This window comes from Emericellopsis cladophorae (genome assembly GCF_022114955.1).
Source record: "Emericellopsis cladophorae strain MUM 19.33 chromosome Unknown NODE_106_length_33250_cov_112_206976, whole genome shotgun sequence".
Classification (NCBI taxonomy): Eukaryota; Fungi; Ascomycota; class Sordariomycetes; order Hypocreales; family Bionectriaceae; genus Emericellopsis; species Emericellopsis cladophorae.
In genome coordinates, this window is record NW_026251031.1 from 1 (window position 1) to 17,128 (window position 17,128).

Consider the following 17,128-nt stretch of genomic DNA (forward strand, 5'->3'; position numbering starts at 1 on the left):
GGAAAGTGCTATGTGGCACTACGGCATATTCGAGGATGGTGCTCCCGATATGTATGCGATTGAGGAATGCTTCGAAACTCTTCTCTCTTACGGACTTCTCCAGGAAATATCCGACGACAGCTACAGCATGCATAAGCTTGTGCACGCATGGATTTTTGAAAGGCTGTCGGTGGAGGAGCGGAGTCTATATATGATTCGCTCCCTTATGCTTCTATCAACTATGACACAGAACGGCGGAAAAGATCCGCTCTCTCGACAACGGATAGTCCCACACATCATGGCTAACTTCGAGGGAGCAGTGAAAACTCCGACCGAAAGCTTGGACAACGGACTTGGACTGGATCTTCTGGAGAAAAATGGCCACTTTCTCGTCGAAGTAGGACAATGGAGGGAAGCATTTAGAATCTGGCAGGAAGTACTGTCAAGGATGCAGATGCTACGCGGCGAGGAGCATCCGGACACTATCTCAGCCATGGCCAACCTCGCCAACACGCTGGGCGATCAAGGCAAGCTGGCGGAGGCGGCCAAGATAAAATCGGAGGTTCTCGATAAGAGGAGGCGGATCCTAGGCGAGGAGCATCCGTCCACTATATCAGCCATGGCCAACTTCGCCAACACGCTAGGCGATCAAGGCAAGCTGGCGGAGGCGGCCGAGATGAAATCGGAGGTCCTTGATAAGATAAGGCGGATCCTAGGCGAGGAGCATCCGGACACTATCTCAGCCATGGCCAACTTCGCCAACACGCTAGGCGATCAAGGCAAGCTGGCGGAGGCGGCCGAGATGAAATCGGAGGTTCTCGACAAGAGGAGGCGGATCCTAGGCGAGGAGCATCCGGACACTATCTTAGCCATGAACAACCTCGCTAACACGCTAGGCGATCAAGGCAAGCTGGCGGAGGCGGCCGAGATGAAATCGGAGGTTCTCGACAAGAGGAGGCGGATCCTAGGCGAGGAGCATCCGGACACTATCTCAGCCATGGCCAACCTCGCTATCACGCTGGTCGATCAAGGCAAGCTTGACGACGCTGCTTCTCTTTCGAAATTTGCCTATATGCAGATGGCAAAAGCTCGTGGACCCGAACATAATGATTCACAAATCGCTTGCTCAAATGCTACGAGTCTATTATTCGTTGCCTTTCTTCACCGCTTTCAGGAGGCACCCGCAGACAAAGAAAGAGAGCTTTGCCAGGGAACTATATCCTCTTTTGAGTCTCTATTTGGCTCTGCTCACCCATCTACTATTGCTCTTCTTCGCCTCATTGGTCATATTTGGAAGGAGCAAGGAAACCTCGATGAAGCTGCAGAAATTTATAACCGTATCTTGAAGATCAGCGGAGATGGACTCGACGTCGAGAATATCCAGTGCCTCTATGAAATTCACCGTCAGCGTTACCAAGCGTTCCTCGAGAATGGAAGTGCAGATCGAAGTTTGAGAAAGACTGCACGAAGTCAAAACGTTCAGATCGGAGAGATCGACTCGCTATCGGCGCTCTGCGGGGAGTATGGCATGCATTTCCCCGCTCTGTTTGGCCTCCTTGGTCGAGTGCTGTTATCTGTCGGAAAGGACAGTGATGCTATTAAGGCTTTCGGTCAGAACCTCCAACTTTATGAAATTCAATCAGAAGGGGGAATCATCTGCGACGGCTGTCGTGGGCAAATTCGCGTTGGGATGGCAAGGCAAATATGTCGGGCCTGCGTCGATGTGGATCTTTGTGCCACCTGCTTCGCTGACTATGAGGTGGATGGGCGAATCTCTACGATGGAAGCTAACTGTCAGGCACACGCTTTTCTCTCTATTACTGGGACGGAACATGCGGGTTTTGAATTGTCGGAGTGGTTGAGTAGTATGTCTTTTGGCACCGATGATCGTGTATAGAATTGCGATTCAAGATCTATGCTCATTTTTGGGCATTTCACAGTTACACTTGCTAACCCAAATGCCTGCCTTGGTTTTGTTGTTGGCGTTGTGGAGTGTTCTGTTGTCAAGGCCGGTTCGCGGGCCTGAGGGCGTTGTGAGAAGAGCGAAGAGGTGTGGACAGTAACACTGAGAATTCACTGCGTGCTTGCAGCACAGAAGCTGAGATGACGAAGAAGATCAATTCAAAGGCAGGGACCCGTAGATGACGGGTTTGATTGCTGACGAGCTCCTCGCAGGGTTTTCCTCCCTTTATTATATCTGATTATAGCCGTAGTCTAAGCTAAACTTCGGAGTCGCAAGAGGGTTTTACTAGGGTTCGCTAGTGACTGGCTTGTGTGACCTCCCTTACGTATGCCCGAGTAATTTATACGTGAGGTAAGCAAAAGAAATTAGAAAGGAAGCGAAAACCAGGGAACTAGCGCGTGTTTATAACTACTCCGTAGCGGCGTTAATTTCCGTCCTAGCCGCTGCCCTACTTGGCCCGCCGGCGCCTTGGCTTTATACTAGCGTCATGTAGCCTATTGTTCCTACTGAGGGTGGGCAGCTGGTCTCCGCCCTACCCAGGAGGTCCACTAGTCCGACTGGAGTCCCTCCGTACGAATGACCAGTCAGAAGCCTAGCTTGTTTTCTTGTTTTCCATGGGACTTGCGTATAACGTGTTCACTTACTTGTTTGTTGCGATACCTGAAATATCCTCTTGTGAGGGGTGGGAAAGGGAGCTAAACCCCTGCTGATATCGTGTGATAGCGTGCAAGTGGAGAGCGCAGACACACCTTTGCTCACGTTAAGAGGTGTTGAACAAAGGTTGTGGGCGTGTGAGTAATGACCTACGCCTTGGAGGCATACACCAGGGGTTTCGGTCAGGCTTCGCAGAAATTGGCTTTGAAGAGGAAAGACAACAGGTTGCAAGATGCAGTAGGCTGGCCAGTGGGGTGATCAACATCATCCAACCACCCCTTCTTGGCGTCCAACACCGGCCACCCGACCACATCACGCCGTCTTTCTCCTCAAGTCAGATCTGCCAAACGTGACCGACCCCGGTCCACGCCTCCCAGGCCATAGTCCATTGGACGCACTCAACCCTTGTTACTGCATAAGATACCTGGTCCATTGATGGCGTGATGGGAGAACCACACTGGGGATGGTGGTCGGTGTAAGTGCCGTCGTCATTGTGCCCAGTCGAACGAGTGTGCAAAACGTCGTGGAGCTTGAACGAAGAGGTGACTTTGGCAACACATAGCCCACCTGCAGTAGGTTCAGAAGTCCTAGGCATAAGTGGCATGCCAGGGGCAGACAACTGTCGTTGGTCATTAGCCGTGTCAGCGACACAAGAGTAGTAGTCTGTTGAAGACAGGCCCGCGCCACTTGCACGTACTTCCTACCCCAGGTCACGCATGGCGGACTGGCTGAGACGGAGAAGTGCTGTCAGAAGATCGTCGACGTGCGCCAAGCGATACGCACTGCGTTGATAGATGAAAATAAATGAAACAGTCGCCTGGAGGAAGGTGATCATCTGTATGTCAATGGCGGACATCTTGCTAGCTTTGGTGTCAATCGCGCTGTGTGGTAAGCCTTAGTAGTTGTTGAAGGTTGAAGGTTGAAGGTCGACAATGTTCAGTTGTACTTAACTCTAAGCATTATACATAGTGGTCGAAGCGCTCTGTGTCGTGCTCTCTTGTGCGCTGTTCGACGCAGTTTAATTTTTTTGGTGCCGGTATACACAGGCCTTTGCGTATGTCGACCTCTCAAATATCATTCGTTTGTTTGAGGATTACAATAAGGATAAGCCGCACTGAGAGTTCGACAGCACGGAACCAAGCCTTTAATCACATACCCTCCTTTGGCCAAACTTGCGACGCTAGGGTAGGTCGGTGCTATTGTCGCCGCGGGGGGTCATTCTATCGACGTCGATCCCTGGGTTGAGTTCCTCAATATCGTCGTAGTTCGAGAAATATAACTCGCAGCGCTAAGCCATTGCCTACACATCTTCTTGTCTGTATGAGGAAGAAGCCGTTCGGCAACAAGGTGCCGCGGAATTCCTTCAAGCTGATGTAGTTGATATTAGCTTGGATCCCTTTGGCTTTAAAACGGCACCTCTTGTGCTAAATTGATCACAAACCAGACGGTTAGGTTGCGAAATAATTAGTGGCTCAACTAGCCTATAAAACAGCAGCGGGGCCAGCGACAACTCGTTTTCTACGCAAGTTGCAGTCACGAAAAAAAAACCGCTAGATAAGCAACTCGAGAAGAAAAAGAGATGCTTGAGACACGCATACTGCGCTTATTCATAAGTGAGAAAATCGAACTAGTACGCACGCGAATATTTCAGAGAGCGAGGATACAGGAACTCTGCGAGCCGGAACAAATCGTTGCTGAACAATTTATTGACGGAAAAGTTGAATATCTTGTCAAATGCAAGAATTATGCGGACAGCGAAAATACATGGGAGCCTCTTGAGCGCTCGAGGAGACTGTGAACACCTATTGAGGAACTTTCAGCGTCTTTCGATGATCCTTCATTCAAGATCTGATAATCACAAATTTCCTGTCATTGATTAGCCATTACAATTGGGATCACGGCGACTGCGTTACTTCGGTAGGGTTTGCGCCGGATGGGCATTTCGCGTCTGCTGCCAAACACCAGGAGACGGCCACCGGAGATCGCTCCTGACCTATGTGTACAACATCCTCATGAAAGTTCGTATGGTGATATAACAAGGTTGATTAAACTCCAAAGCTCTTCGTGAAGGAAGTGTCTGCTAACCTAACCGCAAGGATCATGGCAACATGATATTTGACCGGTGCGCTTCCATCCAAAACATAACTCTATTCCGCTACGGCAGCACAGTATTACAGGTTATCTGAGGCCTGCTGATCACATCAGTGTAGCGAAGGCGTTCTCATGTTTTGTGTACCAGCAACATAACATCAAGTGATGTAGGCCGCCGTTGCAAACAACGCATGGCCTAAGGGGGCCACACTTCGCGCTGCACAAAGTCAGGGGCGAATACATGGGGCAGCCTGTGGCCACCACCACCATTCCACCGAAAGTGTATATGAGGCCGCCTTTGGCCCATTCCGTCTGTCCCGTTCTGCTTCACCTTTTCCACTCGCCTCAATCCACTACATACCCCATGCTTAAAGACGCTATCGCCCACGGTGACAAGCGCCTCTCGCGCAGGCTCGCCAGCTTCCAATTTTGATGCATCATCGGGGCGTCGAGGGCGAATCTCAAACATGTGCTCGTGAGCAAAGATGCGGCAGTGCTCGAGGACGCCGGCTGTGGTCGCGTGATGGGACATCCAGACGCCTCCGCGGAAGCCCTGCAGTTCAGACCTGTGGTGGCTCGCCAGAATATCCGCCGTACTCTTCTGCACTCTGTCGCCGAAATCACGCCCGAGTGCCGCCTTGAGCGTGTCGCGCGGACCGGACTTTCTGATTTTGGCACGCAGCCCGCTGTCATCGAACCTCCTGGTCCTGCGGCGGCGGCGGCTGCTGGCCCAGAAGCAGCAGCCGACGACGGCGAGGAGCAACGCGACTATGGGGCAAATGATGGCAGCGAGAATGGCGGACATGGTGCGGCGGAAGGGGACAGGCCGATGGGTTGGGAGAGGGAGGAGAAGAGAGGCGAGGAGAGGCAACGCAAGATAGAGAGGAGGGGGATCGAGATATGTTGTCAGGCGATCCTGGAGTATGCCATGCTACGCCATGCCACGCCATGCAGAAGCCGTCTCTATCATAACCTGGGATTGTGCCTCGCGGCGCAGCCGCAGGCTTGGCCAGGCTTACAAGAAGAGAGAAAAGCGGGAGCGACCCTCCTCTAATCTTGAGCAACGAGTTGGTAGTGTCATGTCACGTGTGGGGCCGCTTGTGGGCGCGCTGCATCGAGCCAATCGTCCATCTACTCCATCGTCCATCTATCCGTACTCCATCGCCCAACCCCGTGACCCCAGCAGCCATCGCATCCGCATTTGTTCCATGTCATTCATCATTGCCTGCAGGCACACCCACCCTTCGCGCAACCTGTGACGTTCGGGTCTAGACTAGCTACCGGGTAGATAGAATAGAAGTCGGTTTTATGAACTGAGTACGGAGTACGGAGTATGTTACAGCGGCCCTCGGACCCTTTTTTTAGTAGCTTTGTCGGGTGCCTCGTCAGGTGCCTTGTTCTTGGTTATTAATCATATTAATAAGAAGCCTAGTATCGCGCGATCATGGCAGGATAATTCATTTTCTATAGAAATCAATTGCGCGGCAACGGCAGCTATTTGATTGAGGCTGCGACGATAAAATCAAGTGTACAATTGATGGTTGATACGGTGTGGCAGTTTTTGATCTAATATTCCACCGTACATGGAGCAGAAGGGAGCTGTGACTGGAACGGCTGCATTCTGCCTGTCAATTAGACTACCCTGAGCGGTGTCCGCATCGGGTTTCCTCAACCATCAGTGAATGATGGGAGGGAAATATCGGCTCTATCAAAAGCGGGGGTTATACTGTGTTGTGTGACAGGCCAGTCACTCCCTTGATTGGTCAAGCTGCACATTCGGTCCACAGCTGCCCTCGAAAGGCAGCAGCATCTTCGCGCTATTGCGTTCTTCCTCTTCTTATAGAATCATCATCTTCTTCAGATAGAAAATTCATTTTCATCCTTCTCTCCTGATCTGTTGACCATCATATATTGTAAGAGAATAGGCTAAATCTAAGGGGCTGCCACGTTAGTAGGTTACTCTCATATAAAGGTTTGTAATATCCGTATATAAGTTCTTCCGAGCTCCTGCTAAGTGCATAGTATGAGCAAACGTATTCTGTGTGACGGGGAAGATCATAAATTAAGAGATAATCTCTCGAATAAATCTATTCGAGTTTCAAGCCCGTAATTACCGTTGCTATTCTTCCACACTTCGAACGGTAGCAAAACATAGAAACGGTAATCTGCCCCCTGTTAATACATGCTTACCATGAAGTTCCCAGACGTTATTCTTCTGACCGCGGTTCTCGTAATTTTACGCCTCGATTTGATGCAATTGGTGTGAATATGTTGGTGCGCTGGTAGCCGGGTAGCGATATGCTTGTGCGTCGAAGGACTGAGTATCCTCGTTCACTTCGGTGTGTGCAGTTCTCGCAGACGCCCGTTACCTACGATATAGTATAAAATTAGCATAAAGTCTACTGCATCGCATGAACAATTGACCATGAGTTCCGAGATGCGCCAGATTCAGGTTGATATCAGGGCAAACCTGGCCAGTATTTTGCTTCCCATGCAGAGAAGAAGCTGATCGCCTACTTCTTAGACCAGCACGTGTTCAGGCCTCAAGACAGAGACTGACTGGACGTTGGAAAACTCAATCCTTGAAGTGGAAGACTCTCTAGAGGTGGGAAGGCACTCGTCCGCAGCCTGGGCAAGGGTGTGTGATCTGGAAGAGAGGCAAGTAGAGCTGGGTTGTCAGCTTTTCGAGGCAGATGATCGGTTGCTTTGTGACTCTTGCGATAAGCAAGAGGCCAGAAGGCTGAAAGATGAAATCCAAGTGATTGAAGAAAGACTTTTGAGTCTCGAATCGGACGCTGACGTGGCTAGAATGAGAGCTCAAGAGGAGAGAAAGCGCAGGTTGTTGAAGAGACAGATGATACACCAAGGCCTGATGGAGTTGAGTGAAGAGCCCCCTATCTCATTGACGCAGGCAGTCATACTGAGCAACAACAGAATCTGCGCGGATCGTGATATTTTCAGGGAAAGGATGAATAACTGTTTCGGGTTGAACGAAATGAGCTGGTGTATCTAGACTAGCCTTTATCTAGCCTGAATTATAGGATCTGCAAGACTCGTTCCCAAAAGTATTGGCGCGCCCCGTAGGGGACCGGCTTCCTGTGCCTTGCTCCCCAGGCCCGCTCGAAAGACATTTTGTCAGCATAATACGCCAGTTCAGCCCTGCGATTGCATACATGAATATGACTCGCTCCAACCGCCTCAGCCTACGTTCATCTCAGCCAACTCTAGCCTCCTCCGGACGGGCGAAGTATGCGACTTAGTCAATGGTAGGGGCGGAGCAGGATGCGACTTGTCACGCTCCTGCGCGTACGTATTAGTTGAAGGGAAACGAGGACATTCGATGTGCCAACTGCAAGGCCACTTTTCGCCAGGAAGGTATGTGGTTGTAGACACATAGATGCTTCGTCCTGATTCCGAGGCAAATATCGTGACTCTAGTGTTATCGAGAACATTGTATCCCAGAGTTTGTCTACGGTATGCTTCACCTTGGATCCAAGGCCGTGTTCGTGCCCTCATACCTGGCTACTATCAGTGGCATTGCCGACGGGTGTCTGGTCAACGCCCAGCAGCGGCGTTGACTCGCGGGCCACAGCGTCTCCGCTCGTCAAGCCATCATCCGTGGCTATGACTGTCCCTGCATCGCCATCGTTCCTCTCCTCGTCCGCATCTGCTTGTCGCCTCCATGGCCTATATATAACAATGGAGCCAATGCCGACGAGCAAGAAAGCGCCACAGATGCACCCACCGACAATGTCAAAGTTGTCACCGATGGCCTCGACGCCGTCCCAGAACCTTCCCTGCGGCTCCGCCACGTTTTGCACTAGAGACAGAACCTGAACCAAGCCGATAAACGCAGAGACAGCGACAGTGATTCCGGTGAGGACGATGGAATAGTACAGAATGGCCACCGGATCGCGTGAGAATGCCTTGGATGTGTACAGAGCGAGCATGAGGGCGCCGTCTGTGGTGTCGAGTAGACACATTCCCGAGGTAAACAGGGCGGGGAAAATGAGGATGACCCAAATACTTGTGCCCTGTGCGGCCTGAATACTGGCAATGCCGAGGATGGCAATCTCGCTGGACGTGTCAAAGCCGAGTCCAAAGACGACACCCAGTGGATACATTTTCCACGGGCGATCAATAGCCCGGAACAGTTTCTTGAGCACTCGTCCCATGAAGCCGCCACCCTCGAGGTGGAACTGGCCTTCCGCCACGCGCTGTACATCATCCTGGGTCATCCGTTGCTGCTCTCCTGCCGCTATCCCGCTCTCCCGCTGTGCGGCGAGCGTAGCTCGTAGTCGTCGGACCAGGCCATGAAGCACCCATCCGTTGCCAAGACACAGCACGATGAGAAAGGCAGCACTGACGCTCGTACCGACAATATTGCCTACCTTGGCGAATCCGTCGAACCGCTCTCTCAGAGCACCACTTGTCGCCGCGACAACGACACATGTGATGATGACAATGGTGCTGTGGCCTAGGGAGAAGAATGTGCCAACAGAGACAGGGCGCTGGCCTGCGGCAATGAGGCGTCGCGTGGTGAGGTCGATGGCGGCAATGTGGTCTGCGTCGAGGGCGTGGCGGAGGCCGAGGGTCCAGGATATGGCGGCAGGGGCCGCCAGCTTTGGGTGGGTGGTGAGGATGGGCAGGGCAACGGCGAGCCAGACGAGGATATTGACGAGAATGAGGGTGGAGATGAGGAGGATGGATTGCGGGGGAAGGCCCTTGAAGCCTGGGATGGAGGCGATTCGGTCGTTGATGGCCGCCCTGACCCGGGCCAAAGCGGGAGAGGCCGCCATGATGGAGGTGGATGTGAAGTGGCGCGAAGTGAGGTGAGCGGCAGCGGTGGTTGATGTCTGGGCTTATTACCGGCACAGGTTATTGTCAGTGTCTCGTCTGGTCGTTGATGCGGCATAATCTGACATCCGCATCTAGTGATGAGCGGCGTAGGGTAGCCAAATCGCGTACCCCTGATGGTGGCTAGCGCTGCCGCGCGTAACCATTACTGAATCGTTCATCCGCCGATAGATTTCACTGGCTTTTATGTTCACGCCATTAGAAAGCTTGCCTGAGGTTTTCTTCTTTTCTGGGGGGGGGGGGGGGGGGGAGGCGCGCCCGGTCGGCGGTGCTTACCTCCGCAAGGGCATCGATGGCGGCATATATGTCACCAATGCTTCCATGAGCATGCAGTTTATGCCTCAAGTGCTAGGGTACCCTCGTGCGGTCTACATGTTGAGCAACTCCCTGGTCAACCTTGCTATTATTGCCGTGCCGATATTTCTGGTGCTATCTGCTCTGCTGGTGGTGAGCAACGTGCCCCTGCGGTCCGTCACAATGACAGCCGGTGACATGACGACGGGGTTCGCATTGTGACTCTTCAGCGTTTCTTTGCCTGGCATACGAGCTGGTTCTGTTCATATACTTGCCTAACTACCGCGTCATCCTGGCTGTCGCAACGCTCCTGATTGTGGTTGAAACGTATTCATTCCCTCCTTGCGCGTAAGATCCAAAACCAAACACTGTACGAGCCCAGGTCACAGGTGAGCATACCTTGTCTCGCTTTCAGCGGACTTGTCAGACCACCTCCCGCAATCTGCCTCACATATGGCCCCTTCTGGGGCCAGTGCTATCGGCGGGCTGCACTGGTTTCCCATTGTGCAGTTATCCATTGTGATTGCTCTCGAGCTTCCCTCTTTGGACTTGGGGTTTCAGAAATAGAGCTCGCCTCGACGCGAGCAGTCTTCTCCGCAGTACGAGTGATTGGCGTACTGCTAAACCACACCAATGTGTCATCCGCCACAGAAGTCACTAGGCAATGGGTTGGATATGCGATGCTTGGACTCCATACGGCGGTCCTTGTCCCGGGCTACATGGTTAAATCAATATGATTATTTTACAAGACAGCTTGAAACCAGCGTAGCGGCAGAGCGGCAGCCGCATCACCACTTGTAAGCCATCCCCCCCCTTCGAGGCGTGTCGCTGATTCTGAGATCACAGGCCTTTAATCTGGGCGACCTTGCGTCTCGCCCGTCGACAACGGCCGGCGACTACCTAAAGAGCCCGAGCCAGCAGGTACTTTTACAGGCCCAGGAGCCTTCAACATTCTTCCGGGAACTCCGAACACGAGTAGCAACGCCTTCAGCCTCGGGATGGAGTCACCTACCAGCTGCGGGCTCAAGCTCGGGGGCAGTTAGCAGGACAGAACCTGACACGTAGACGGATGGTTCATAGTTCGATGTTGATTTCGCCCTGTCAGAGGCTTCGCCCAGAGCCGACATAGACTAACGGTGCGGGAGGTAAACCGCTACTATGGTATACCTCGGGAGAGTAACTTGGCCATAGTGAGCCGCAGGGTCCGGGCGACAATAGTCGCGCGTCGTTCAGAACCTGGCGCGTGCTATTTTGAGAATGGAAGGTTGGACAATGGATGCGCGGAAGGTTCTTCCGCACGGAACCTCAAGAGCGTGGATTTCAAGTTGCCAGACCGGCAAGGCCGGCCATATGACTTTCTGTACATTGCGAAAATCCTTGGTCTCACATTTTCAGCGAGCAGCAGAGCTATAAAAAGAGGTCACGGTCTCGCAGGGAAGATCACGAGCAATAAACAAACACGTTATCAACGTTGACCTTGAAGTGGCGCCCTTCTTAGCTTGATGTCATAGTCCTTAGTGGCCCAGAAGTCTCGTTATAAAGGGCAGCCTGCTGATTGTCGGCTTCACGCAGGTGATTATTGAGATGAGCTGCAGCAGTCAGACTCGGAGCGGCTGGACTTCATTCCGCTTTACTGGATTTGGTTTTATCAGACAACCCTCGCTCTCGTTCCCCTCTGAATCTAATAGACTGGGGGGGGGGGGAGGGGGGCAGGGCTCCAGAGTCTCGGCATCGCAGGACAGCGGTATTACCTATCGAATCATCCAGCTCCTGGTCGGCTTTAGTCTCCCTGGCAGGTTGATGTGCCGCATCAATCGTCTTGAGTTCGGGAAACAATACGTAGGTATGAATGTATTAGGAATGTAGCTGGCAAAATATTTGCAACTCCTAGAATGGTATGGCACTGAAGCAAAAGCCATGCTTCAAGACAGTGCTTTCTACGTAACTATCAGATTCTCAAATGAGTACCGGTAACGTTCATTTTTCTCTGCTCCAGACGATGGTCGGCATCCTTCATGCGAAATGGCACGCCTAAAAGTTAATCAAAACTTAATCGCTAAAGTCAAAAATGCCCAATGGGACTTTTCCCCAATGGGGCCAGTCGGGCGTTGTGTACTTCGACGACAGACACCGCAGGACGTATGGACCAGCCGTCAGCCTCCAGGTGTCATCACGTCGTGCCTACCTACATTCAAGCCAGAGGCAAGTTGTGTGGCATATGTTATCTTAGCTGCGCATGATCGCAGCGATGATGTTGGTCTTCCGGATTTCGATGTCGGTTCGATTCGCTTGTGTAGCAGACTGGCTTGTGCCGGCCTTCTTGTGGCTTGTTGTTGTCGGGTTAGTTGTGGATAGCTTCACGGCCAGCGTGAACACAACAATATGAGTAGTGTAAGACAGCAACGGTACTACCTACAGACCTTCAATGTTATCTACGATAGAAAACCACTGTAAGAGAACAACCTTGGTCTCTCATTTAGATAGAATATGAAGGATCTTTCCTTAACGAATCCAATGCTGTGGCCGTGACAAGAGCGTCGTTACGCAACACGTCACTGCTGAGATAGGTGTGTGCGGTTTCATGAACTTAGCTAGTCCCGCGCTGGCCTCGCACTGGTCGTATGATACAAAGGAAGCATCGAGGTCTTGTGGTTTGCGGCTGATCTGTTCCATGCGCATCACATCCGCGGACCAGCTGCAACCTTCCACGCTAGTGCGGTGAGCCCGTTCCGCGCTTTGCCACGTCACTACGGTGGGAACTTAAGAGTGTCCACTTGATGCGAATGGCGGGGTTGCTTCAAGTTGTTGTTGGTTCAGCCTATAATAATGCTACTTTTGGAGCAGGGTAGGAAGAATGCGGGGTAAAGTAAATAATGTGCGTATAGATGCGCCAGAGCGTAACTCTGATCTTCACTCTATGAATCCTCTCATGACGGGCTGAGCCCCACCCATATGCGGCACTCTATTCGTATCCAGGAGAGGAACTACCTTGCATATGCAGGAGGCCGGTCAGCATGACTCCTGGCTGGCCAGTAATCGTGACCTTTGGCGATAGTTAGAACCAATTAGCTGCGCTAAGTTCACTGAGACGCAGAAATGCTAATCTTGCCTGGTCAAACCAACGGGCACATACGATGGAAGAGTGATAGCACTATCTTGTGTAGGGGATCATGTGTGGAGAGCACGTCAGTCAGTAATCAAGGGTAACGTGCATACTGAAGGCGGATCGTGTGGTATCTTGGACTCTGGTTCTTTTCACTCGCTTTTTATTGCGTTGTGGACTAAGGCGCTGCCAAGGTTGCAACCTAACATGCCGGCTTGGCCAGCGGCATAAAAGTGGATATCACAGGTCTTCTTTCCGTATCTCATGCTAGACTTTCGAGTTCTCTGAAACTAATGAGTCTGAGTGGGAGACGTCAGCGAAATCTTTCAGTTTGCTCAAAGACTATAAATTCGCGGGATGTCCACTCGACCCAATTTCTCATGCCAGTTAAAAACCTCGTAAACTTGGCGACTCCATCATCACCAATCGATCACTGACATATTGTTTTGTCTTATTCAATCTTAGTCTTATTGAACCATGGCTACCCCGTCCATCTCATATCCTACGCACGCCGATGGAGGACCAACATTGCAGCGCACAGCCGGCAGAATTGGAGCCCCCAGGCTCAACCCTTACCGAAGACTTCTCAGCAGGCTTTACGAGCCCTTGTTCCTGCTCAGGGCCCTCGGACAGACTCGAGGTCGTCATACAACCGGTTCAACGGCCCGAAACGAACTGGAGGCTTCTCGCCGAAGGTTCATGGACAACCTGGCGTACCTCTGCGATTTTAACAAGGGCGGGACGTCCTGCACCGCTATTGCCACTGAAAACGCTGAAAACTGCTACAAGTTCTGGATTTCCTCGAATGAGGAAGAATCGACTCGGAGGTCGGCAGATTTTCTCCGTACTGTTCTCACAACTTTGCATCGAATAGAGGTTGGACAGAGAGAAGGCAGCGACATCAGTGAGGACAGAACAAACCTGCTGTCCTTTTGCGTCACATACGCCCGATCACGTATCGCGAAGGACAAAGCGATGCTAGCAAAAGACATCCTACGCTGTCAAGCAGCGCTCAAAGAGGACGCTTCAAGAACAGGTGCGTCCAAAACCATGTGCCCGTGTGCGGGCATATGGTCTCATCTACCGTTCAGTAGTTAACTTGTCGTTTCGTACATCAAGACAAGGTGCTATCTGCATGGCTCGACTCCATCCTGATTTCACCATACGATGAGGTCGAACAATGCCGTTCCGCCTGGACTGCAGCCAAATCAGATTTCATGCCCATTTTGTCTGCCGCAGCGCAGCGCGAAGAGCGAAAGCGAGGCTTAAACGACAAAAAAGGCCCCTTTGCCGGCACCAGGCACTATATTGGACGTCTAGCCTATCGAGTAGCGGCCCACAACTCGCTGTTGCAAGATGCTGTCTCTGTTCATTACCTGCTGTCCCACTTCAAGGTTTGCATTGTCCCCCCGGCCACTCCGGTTGCGCCGCCGGAGGTAGATTCGCACACGACACTACCGGGCGTGTTGAACCGCCTATTGGGGAAGGATCATCCTGAGAGAAACGAGGTTGAGCAAACGCTGATCAAATTGGACCATACCGCTGGCACATTGCGAAACTTTATGTCAAAGTTTGACCAGTGTAACCCCATGGTCCATGCCGAGGTCCATGTTCTGGAACACTTCTTCAAGGCAAAGTACGAGTTTGTCGAGAATGATCGCTACATTGCTTGCAGTAAACCCTCGTGTCTATGCTGCAAACTGTATTTTCAGCATCACCCCGGAAGAATGGTCGTCCCCCAGTCTCACGAGAAGATATGGTCCAATTGGAGCCCACCGATGGTAGCAGACTTCCGGAAGGGCGACAAAGACTCCAATCGCCAACGAGACGTTCTGAACAAGATCATCGAATCGCTTCGAGCGGACGCCATCGCACAGGTGTTACAATGCTCTCAGCCTCCCGCATGGCATGCAGACTCTCAAACAGGTATTTCCATTATAGGTGAGAGCTTTATCCTTCATTTATCTTCCACACAGTATCGAAGCTTAACCCTCGATAGATGCTTGGGATTCGACGATACTCGATAGCGAGGAGTCACAGACTATTTCCTCGGGACTGTCGTCACGAGCATCGGATACTCCAAAGAGCGTGGAAGGTAGCGGCGAAGCACCGGGGGCAATCCCGAACGATGGTATGAGCGGAGAAGATAGAAAATGGCAGGCTGGCGATCTTGACGATGATGGTGATAATGGGGGAGTTCCAATTTAGGAGATTTGTGATCCTCGGATGAAGGGTTGAGAGAATCAGACCAGTTTACGTTGTAATCTAATGCCTGAGTGGTTTTCATACTATGATTCGGAAACTCGCGCGACTAACGACATTAATCAAGTTATTTTACAGCCTGGAATTTCCTTGAAATACCCTCTGCGAAGTTTGCATGTTTGCAGTCTCTTCGAACTCAATTTGCCTATAGAATCGGTGCTCCGACCTTGTCGCCAGAGCAGCGTTTTTACCTGCTGAGTCAATATCATGAATTTTCACTAACAGGAATTCGGGCCGCAGGGAAGTTTATTCAAAAAGAATAATACCATTCAATATAAGCAAATAACCCAAGTTGCTATCTATCCGTTCTCCTTTCATTCTTCTTCCTGTTCGTAGTTCGAGTGCTGTTTCTTCATATGCCTCTGCCAACTCCACTTCAGTGTGAATTTTCTTCCAGGACAAAATTGGCATGAAAAGTCGCCACTGGCAACGTCTGGATCAGGCGCCCAAGTTCTTTCATGAGCGTCATGATGCCGTTGCAAGTCGCGACGATCCGACATTGACTTGTCGCAATATTTGCATTCAAATGTTTTTTTGTGGCTCCTCATATGCCTCCTATAGATAGGTGATTAGAATCAACTCACTGAAGCCGGCTTTCCCATTCTGAAAAACAAGGACGGAGCGCAGAAGGCTCAAGGAGAAGGGGGGGTATCCAACTGACTTGAGTTTGTGATGATCCTGATGGCCAGCTTTACCTCGGCACGCCTCATGTTGACAATAATGCAACCCGTCATCTGGCTCCTGGCTAGGGAGAGAGTACGAGATTCCCGCTTGTTGCAAGTTTCCCCAGACCTGGTCAAATGAACCGGTTGCTGCCTGGGGGTAAGATTCAAGAGCGTTTTGCGACCGCTCCTCAGCCCGAATACCAGCTGTTGCTGCACTCCATCCGCCTTCGACGGCATCGGCAAATGCATGAGATTGTGAAGTATGAGCACTCTACAGGTGAGATACCTCATCCATGATGCCAACGCCAGAAGTGGTTTGCAATGCATCGCTGGTTTCACCCGAGCGATGCAATGCACTGGACTCAGCAAGCCACAAATTGGGATCCTGACCGACGAGGAGGTCGTTTTCAATCCCCTGGTATGGGAGATTTCCAGTAACTCTTGTTGCAGGCGGAGCGAAATAGTTGTCGTAATCTTCCTGGGATTGTTCATCATTTGGTAGGGTCCAGACCTCCAGGGGAGTATTTGACGTGTAGTCATTGAAGAAGTCTGAACCCATGTTGATTCCGATGATTGTGCTCTGAGCTGGCAAGAAAAATTGGGCTAAGCTTAAGGGATGGCAAGGCCGTTGTTTGCATCAGTTGCACGAGCTCGACAGCTTCCTGTCTATTGCCAATTTTATAGCGGGCAGGGTGCGCATTAATGAAACACGACTTGAACATGGATAGGGACTAGATTGGTTAAACTTCACCGCCTAGTCACTTTTTGGAGCGCTACCGACTCTGCGGAAAATCGAGCCGCCTGACAACTTCTACAAGTTTCGGTCTTTGAACACGTCACCTTACAGGGGAGCACCCCAACAAAACCAGCATATCCATTCTGTTCAGAGTACTCTCTGCCTTCCGCTGTAGCGTAATTGTGTGATTGGATGCTCGGCGGACAGACAGAGGCCACAGTATTGGTTTGTGCCGTCTTCTCGGCGTTTGAGTGCATGTCCCGTCTTCGTTAATCAAAGCCGGTTCTGCCGGATGTGTTCTAATTTGGGTTGACATGCGTGCCCGGCCTCCCGCATATCCTGCGGCCTCCCGCATATATCCGGCCTCCCGCATATGTCCGGCCTCCCGCATATCTCTGCCCCGCCCGCCTGCCCCGACCCCGCCCCCACCCCCCACCCACCACGACACGGGAGAACAGGTGTTACTGCGGCATTCTTTGGTGTCAAGGCCCATGGGTTTTTTCAGACTCGGTGTCCTTCACCGT

At 51.6% G+C, this 17,128-nt stretch overlaps 3 protein-coding genes across 3 annotated transcripts; 1 reads left to right on the top strand and 2 right to left on the bottom strand.

Moving 5' to 3' along the window:
- Positions 1 to 427: 427 nt before the first annotated feature.
- Positions 428 to 1,433, top strand: J7T54_001539 (TPR-like protein; the record flags this gene model as incomplete). The annotated part of the gene is made up of 2 exons (XM_051510465.1): positions 428 to 1,070; positions 1,333 to 1,433. The coding sequence occupies 2 exons, from the start codon at positions 428 to 430 to the stop codon at positions 1,431 to 1,433; spliced, it is 744 nt and encodes a 247-aa protein (XP_051358631.1).
- Positions 1,434 to 4,883: 3,450 nt separating this feature from the next.
- J7T54_001540 (uncharacterized protein) lies at positions 4,884 to 5,492 on the bottom strand (the record flags this gene model as incomplete). The annotated part of the gene is made up of 2 exons (XM_051510466.1): positions 4,884 to 4,904; positions 5,049 to 5,492. The coding sequence occupies 2 exons, from the start codon at positions 5,490 to 5,492 to the stop codon at positions 4,884 to 4,886; spliced, it is 465 nt and encodes a 154-aa protein (XP_051358632.1).
- Positions 5,493 to 8,199: 2,707 nt separating this feature from the next.
- Positions 8,200 to 9,486, bottom strand: J7T54_001541 (high-affinity nickel-transporter; the record flags this gene model as incomplete). Its single annotated transcript, XM_051510469.1, has 1 exon — positions 8,200 to 9,486. One exon carries the CDS (start codon positions 9,484 to 9,486, stop codon positions 8,200 to 8,202), a length of 1,287 nt encoding a protein of 428 aa, XP_051358633.1.
- Between the last annotated feature and the right edge of the window lie 7,642 nt (positions 9,487 to 17,128).